The sequence below is a fragment of the Opisthorchis viverrini genome (genome assembly GCF_000715545.1).
Source record: "Opisthorchis viverrini unplaced genomic scaffold opera_v5_70, whole genome shotgun sequence".
NCBI lineage: Eukaryota > Metazoa > Platyhelminthes > Trematoda > Opisthorchiida > Opisthorchiidae > Opisthorchis > Opisthorchis viverrini.
This window is the reverse complement of record NW_008751726.1, coordinates 1,648,979-1,656,752: the sequence shown is the minus strand read 5'-3', so window position 1 is coordinate 1,656,752 and position 7,774 is coordinate 1,648,979. Positions and strand designations below refer to the sequence as shown.

The 7,774-nt window shown below is 42.9% G+C and overlaps 1 protein-coding gene across 1 annotated transcript; it reads right to left on the bottom strand.

The window, feature by feature from the left end:
- Nucleotides 1-7,356: 7,356 nt before the first annotated feature.
- On the bottom strand, nucleotides 7,357-7,608 carry T265_04342 (hypothetical protein; the record flags this gene model as incomplete). The annotated part of the gene is made up of 1 exon (XM_009169051.1): nucleotides 7,357-7,608. One exon carries the CDS (start codon nucleotides 7,606-7,608, stop codon nucleotides 7,357-7,359), a length of 252 nt encoding a protein of 83 aa, XP_009167315.1.
- Nucleotides 7,609-7,774: the final 166 nt, after the last annotated feature.

The following is a 7,774-nucleotide window of genomic DNA, read 5'->3' as shown; positions in this document are numbered from 1 at the left end:
AAAGATTTTGATATGGAAACACGCGTCTAAAGACCAACAACCGAAGAAAGGACAAACAATGGTGAATGCTCTTCAAGGCGCGGTAGGCGCTAGCACAGTCAAGACTCGCACATCAGGCACAAAGTGTCCGTCATACTGGGTCTGGTGTGAGATTAAATGGCAAAATGTACATTCAACGCCAAGTGCCGCGCATAAGTGTCACAGTGTACACAGAGAGCCCACAATGGCAAGCAAATACAAGTCACTGACTTCGACCTTAGGAAGTCCCAGTCCAATAACAGCCTTAGCCTTTTGTAGTTTAACTGTCAACCCGTATTAGTCTTTGCCAGAGTGATAGTTGGATCCTTGGCCCTTTTCTAAAGTAATTTCCTGTTCCGATTCCTTGAATCTATCCGTGAAAATGCATGTAATGTCTCATGTGTCTGTGAACGGAGAGAAGGAAAGAAATGTATTCTGAGTGAGTTCATTTGCTGGAATTCGAGAATATTAACAGGTGTTTGTTCATCATTGGCCTGTCGTGGTGACAGGCTCTTCAATCGCTTGATGTTTGTGTAGAAGGTTACCCGTTCCGTTTATGAGTTAGTGAATCTGATTTTCATTAATTCCCGTCTAATGATCGGCCCTTAGGTAAAAGCTGGTGATTTGGCATCTTGTGCGTAAATGGAGGTCATTCAGTAAGATACTAAGGGCGGTCCGGGTTTAGGATCGATAAACCAGAATGGTTGTAAACAACTTTTGTAGAGACGTAACGTTGAGGTTCTCGATACGGAACTTTGAGTGACACGTAGGTTCGACAATCCCGAATATCAAATGGAAGAATTGGGTTCGTAATTCTACGGTACTATTTACACAAGGATAAGCAAATGTGTACAAAAAACCTCGGTTGTTCACGTTCGTAGCGTCAACAAGTTCACAAGTCTGTCACTGACCGGCACAGTGCAGTGTCAACGTCCGCACACCTAACAACAGCGAGCGGAATGATGGCTCCGTAGCGTGCGTTGAGGCTGTTTCTTCCGACGACGGTCTCGTGATTCTCATTGGACGTGCGATAACACGAAACTCATGAGAAAACAAGTCAAGACAGGCTTAGCAAACGGGAAATGAACGCACATAGGTAAGTGGGTCAGCAGCGCACATTCACACACAGACACAGGCCTCTGCGGCAAGGTGAGTGGCGTGCACAAATAAGCAAAACAATTGGAGATCAAAAGTACATACATAGGCCGAGTAATCAAATGAATGGGGGAATTATCATAAGGCCAAGTTAGATTCAACACATAATGCATTACGTCTACATATGTATCGCTAATTTTTTTGGAATATCGTAGCAAGTGGAATATGAGGCGGCCTGGTGCAGCGCACTCAACTGCCTGGAAACATCACAAATAGGCGATTCAGCTGGGTTCCAGATGAGTCTCTCGCAAAATCAAATTCGTTTGCAAATGAGTGTATTTTGCTAATTTTTGTGTCGTCTAGGCACTTTGCATCATCTAGTGCCCATTAGCTACCAATGACTGCGCACAGGCAATCAACCACGGGCTAGAACATAGATATGGCCAATGGTTCGTATTGCTTGAACCGTTATCCAATACTTGATCCGCTTCACCGCATATCTACTTCAACCTCATCCCCCTGGAAAGCATGCGTTGTGGTCATCGGGACTTACTAAAGCAGGCCTAATATATTTGACAAGTGTTTACTCCAAACCAAGTCCCTATGCGTCTTTTGTCTAACCATGCTTTTTGGTTGGGATCATAGTTAACGTTGAACAAAACATGACCCCCAAATAATTTAGTAGGAAGTTCTCACTCAATAGCTCACCAATTCATGATACGAACTGAACAAGGTTGTAATAGCTCTGCTGCTGACCTGCGTCTACAGGCCTTGAGCACTCTGAGTAAACTTCGGCTACCAGGGGCGTTACCTTCTTTCAAGGTCTCAGAGTGTCTTTTCCGACTACTTGTTCAAATAAATTTTGGAATCGTCTGACATGAAAGAACCCCCTCTTAATGTACTAGCATACATTCTTATGCGCATGTCCATTCATAAATGAAGGGTCATCACTCACCTTAGTAAGGGTGAGCTTTTGTGTATGGTCTATTCATATATAGATGTCTAGATGAAGTTACCGGTTGTAAAGTGTTGGAGTCTGCTTCAAGTGATTAATTAGAGACATTTCGGACTGATGGATCTCGTTCAAGGGTTTCGTGCATTGGAAAAGCATCCACTAGATGTCGGGTGATGTAAATGATCACGGAGCTGAATTTTGGTTGGAAAGATTCTTTCTTAGGAAGATACACAAGTCTTTGATACTGCAACATAAAGGGTTTCATACATCGTCCACGATCTCTCCATTCAGTCTGGATGAACTTCGACGCACTTTCTGCTCACATGGCTAACTGCACTGGAAGACAGGTTACAGAAAGTTGTCCAGTATGTAGAGGTTTGTGTCAAATAATTTGTGAAAAAAAACTCGGATAAAAGACTGATTCTTTCAGAAAGAGCGCGTGCAGACGATATTGAAAATGAGGATGAGGATCTATTTGATTTAGAAGCTCAGTACGATACATATGGAGTCACTCTGAGTTGCTTCGTCCTATGTCTCAGGATCGTTAACATCGAGCGGTATTTCTCTTGATTTGTCCCAACGAACGGTGCTTAGCTGAACTCCTGGGATCAACTAGGACCATGAGAGTGAAGAACAGTATTCCGAAGCGAACTGGCAGTCTGTTAGTGGTGTTTGTGACGTATGTTGCTTTATTTTCAATAAGCTGTCAATAAACTTTTGATTTTCTAATGCCAAACTTTGACAGTGAATGACTACAGCTTTCCAAAATGGTATAAATGGGTCAGACAAGCATGTTGTGAGAATCAATGAGTTTCCAAGGTTCTTCATAAGATGAACTTGTGTAGGTGTGCGGTTAGTATCGATACCAACTGTTGTAATCACAACAAAGAAGTAAAATAATTAGTCATATGAGGTCAAGGGTACGGAGAGAAATGTATGTAAACATTTCCTTCATTCAAGTGAATGCGGTCATATATCACACGCTCACGTGAAGTGATAATTAGGGGTACAACAGAACTGCTGTTCACACACCTGCCGAATCAATGAGAAACTACGGGAAAGTCAACAGCTCAAAAAAGATGCGATACGCGTCACCACCTCTGCCTCCCCGTTCTACATCAAATATCGATCGTATGTACTTCCCTCTTTTTCAAGATTCTGACGAACCCACTGTAGTAGGTCTCACTACATCTCAGTAAAATGGATATACAGTGCAGTGTGCATCGCACCAGAGTTGCACACCGCCTGTTAGATTAGCTATTCAGTAAACATGAGGCTTTTGTTTGCTGTTGTCGTCCAACGGACTGTAACCAGTAAAACATCTAAGCTAGAAAGGAAAGGCAATTCATGGACCTATTCTTAAGATATGCGCTAACAATTTACTTGTTTGGCAGATGTGCCAACGTAGTACGCCTCGGTGATTTACCACCATTATATCCCAGAAAGGGGTGGTGTACAGAGTCTGATATGATTTACTGGTTTCCGCACTTCTGGAATTACTGAATCGTAGCATCTACGATAGTCGCCATGCCTAACCGAAATGCTACTTTGAAGAAGGGCTGATAACCTCATCTGTCTATGGGTGTGTTCCACCGGCACGTCATCAAGGCGGTAGAGTCTTGACTGAGTGTTCGTTGTAGCTACACCTGCAGGATAACTCTGAACTTACAGACCGTAAAAGTATACAGTAGCCTGAACCACTGAAATATGATCATGTTGCCTATAGTTTAAAACACACGTAAAATCTAACACGGGTTTGAGTTTTTTCACATTGTTATCTTGAAGATCAGCCTGTCTTCTTGGTGCGACCATTCTAGGTTATCCATCAAAAAAGATCAGTACGCTTGAGCTTTGTCGTATAGAATTGAATCAGTTAGGCTGCAGAGCGACTTAAACCCCGGTCATTTGACAAGCTGGGTAAGCATGTTATCACTATTGCACCGGTGCGCGTTGAACACAGCAGAATGTCGACGTCCGAACGGGGGAACATGCCTGCTTTTGAACGATTTGTGCGGTGCGAATCTTTTTGGATGGCGGATATGCGATCATGTAGCCTTTGCTCATGCTTGACCTAATGCTAACACCCAAGCTCAACGGTTAGGCTAAAGGAAACTAATCAACGCTTACCATCCATTCACCGTTTTGGTAGTGAATCCGAATGCCCATTGCTTAAATACACCTATTTCAAAGACCAGTTTGAGTTATTCGGATTCATTCAGCCCCCCATGTTTGGAATTCAGTCTTCATGTGCACTTGTTATTCAGCCAGAAATTTTTGTGTAACAAATCGTCAAACCTGCTTTGGTGCACGTCACATGCTCAAAGAGTTCATACTTTTGGTGATGGGATTTAGTCTGCACAATTTAAAAAACCTCGACCAGTATGCTGAACATTAGTGACTGATCACCTAAGGCCGTCTAAAATTCGAGGTGCGTAGCCACTAGAGAACTTATGATGCGCGAGCTGCCCTCAAAATACACATACAAATGTAGGCATGAACAATGAAAAAATTTCTTTTCACTTTGAACCCAACTCAATTCGAAGGCTCCAAGGATAGATCCCACTTTTGGAGCTACTCATGTCATCAATCGAAAGTTGATGTTCATTGTAGGCTTGAAGATTCAAGGAGGAACTTTCTCTAGATTGTAAGATCCCTTGCCAAGAAGTTCATCAGAATCCCAAAACTGAGATGGACCGTTCTTTCCACGATCGGATCATCTGAGTAGGTCTACTTTGCGATCAACGCTGTGGAACTGTTCAAGCAGGGCATCTGTGGAGTTTCATTGTCCAGGTCGATTGAAGTTGCAATCGACAGTCATAAACACTGTGTTCTGACCAACGAAATGACTGCCTGGCTGTTCGTGGACCAAGCACACCGGATTGGTACCAACCGACGAGATAAGAATCAGATCATTAATCGATTTCAGCTACTCATTTCCGGACCCCTCACAGGTTCATCTACCAACCTAAACCCAAAAAGAGCATTCAGGAAACCCTGGGACCTTCTCAAGCTGCACATTTTGATTGAGAACATGGAAAGTTTAAAAAAACGGCCATATCAGAATTCAGAGCCACAATTATTCTACGCCTTCCATGGAACATTTCTGGCGTTTCAAACCGCCTACGTTTATTTCTTGGTTCCGTTTTAATAAGTTGCCAAAAGCAGGCATGACAAGTAAGCCAAATGTTTGGGTTCTGAATACATTCTAGCACAAAGTTACTAATGATACTTTTATGTTTGTTCTGTTCGGGATGTCGTCGTCCGAGGTCAAAATTAAGTCCAGCGTACAGACAACTGTACCCAAGTTCGAAACAGTGGCCTAATTCAAACATCTTTACATAAGCCTTTCTTGCACTTACTTTTCCATGGTTTGTGAGCGCATTGCGTTTAGCAGATTGCCACTATCTACCTGCTTTTAACTCTGCTACTCTACTAAAGTCCTCCAATACTGCACTTACATGTTCACCACTCCGCTCTTGAACAGATAAGAAGACTGAAGGAACACACCAAAGACAGCTGAAGACACAGTGGTCAAACATCTACATAAGAGAGAGACCAGCATTCACATTGGGTGCATATTGATAAGATCCTTGGTAGAAAATAGTTCCTTGAAGTACGCTTAAAGTTGGAGCAGCTTTGTGTTGAACAATCGAAGTTTCTTCCGGGACCTAGCTAACGGTTGCTCAATCGCAAAGTTTTAGGTTTGACAAACTTTTTGTCTACATTTATTCTCACTAATGTAGCATGGTGTATAGCCTAACAACGGGATAAGTGCTTCAGAATGTGTAAATCGTCTCGATCACCTCTCCTCCTTTCTATTTGAAAAGCATGTTATTATTCTCAGTAGGCCATTTTCTGTTCTTTTCGGAAAACACTCTTTTGCACGCTAATTCGATTTTACCGGGGGATTCAAATGAATCCACTAGGATCTCTCGTTTGTGGGGTTCTTCTTTGATTGGGTTCGCTGCATAACATCTCATGTTTCAGTTGTCACAATGGTCGAGATATTGCAGTTTGTCTTCCTGATGGAACGTACGACTCATGCGGCTGAAGAGTTTTTGGCAACCTCATGAGTAGTATGTTCTACCAATTTTTGCTCCGTTCAATTTCCTCCCTCCGGTTGAACATGAACATATTGTTGTAACGTAAGACAATGCATCGTAAGGCAACTGCTCCCCCATTCTTGTGAATTTCTTCTAAACGACGTACCTGGAGCGAGTGAATTCCAAAGCTTTTTTAGTTCAGGACTAGCATAGTAGCTATCCATGCACATGCTGCTGCGTACCGAATTTAGAACGTGATGTGAACGCTGGGTTTAAAGGCTATAGCCATTCTGCATAGATGCTTCTGGTAGCTTCAAGAGAGGACTGCTACTTGAGTTGGTGGTGAACAGCATCTGCGACCAATTCGGCAACCACGTACAGTTCACAATCTTGGTTGGAAAACTTTTTATCCATTGCCGAACAGCAGTAATATTCTCCAGCATGCCTTTACCACTGTTCTCATCTCACTTAAGGATTATGCCCATCACTAATTCCATAACCCAGTGTGAGTACGTTTGCGACTTCTTAACTGACTGTGGCTGCCACAAACATAGAAGACACACGACCTCTAAGACTGTGCTAGATCAAACTATTAGCTGGCCAGGTCGTCAATGTCTCAAAATACCAAAGCTTTTTAGTTTTCCCACTCTTGAACAAGCTGAAAATGGCTTATTGAATTGCTCCCATACTTCCAACCATGCCAAACGTCCCTTTTTCCTCCACTCCCCGCTAATACGACCTAATTTGGGCTTCCAATATCTGAACCATATTTGACAGAATTTGGCACTTAAGAGGTGCTATTTTCGTAGGCTTGTTATTTTTGGTGCACTCCCTATTGAAATAATCGTTCCACTATATATTCAGGTACATGAAGGATTTCGCTGGAGGCAGTATAATACCCCCACCCCAGCGGACTTAGCAGAAGACAAACATTTCAAGGCTTGTATCGAGTTCGGCCAAAGTAGTCTTTCTCACATAATCATATCTCACCACCAATCACTCAACGACGCTGCGTATATCTCATGCACTCATCCCATGTACAACCTAGTACAGAACTGATGTTCTCCTTGCTGTGATTAAATGTCCCCTCTTACGCGCCTCTTCGAGTTGATCTGACTTTACTACGTCAAATGTGTATCTCTTCTGCTTGCCTTCAGCCTAGGTCATTAAAACCTGATCCGGAATTTTTGTAACAGTGTGATCTGTATACCAGTATTCCACCATTTTACACGATGTCATGGTACACTATTCGGATTCTTCACCTTCACTTGGCCTGGGTTCAAGGTTTACGAAAGGCTGAAGTCTTCCCATCTTGTCCTGATTACCGCTTTGAGCCAGACAGGTGAATAGAGCAAAGGCAATAAGGATCTGGTCATTACGCGCATCTTCAACTCTTGGATTAAGCCGAGGGTCATGATTCGCGAACTGCTCCTCCTTTCGAGTGTTCTTTTGTATTTCAAGGAAAGGGACATTCTTTCCAAACCGCCGCTTGGACATTTAAGCGAAGCAAACTAAATAAAGTCCCTTTTTCATAGAGGGAACTACTCACAAGATTGCTGAAAACTCTTCGACAGCCCATGACCGGTTTCGCCCTTCTTGGGGCTCATCAGGTAGACGCAGTCCCCGAGTTTCCGTCAACCTTATGATCTACTTGAACCTAACT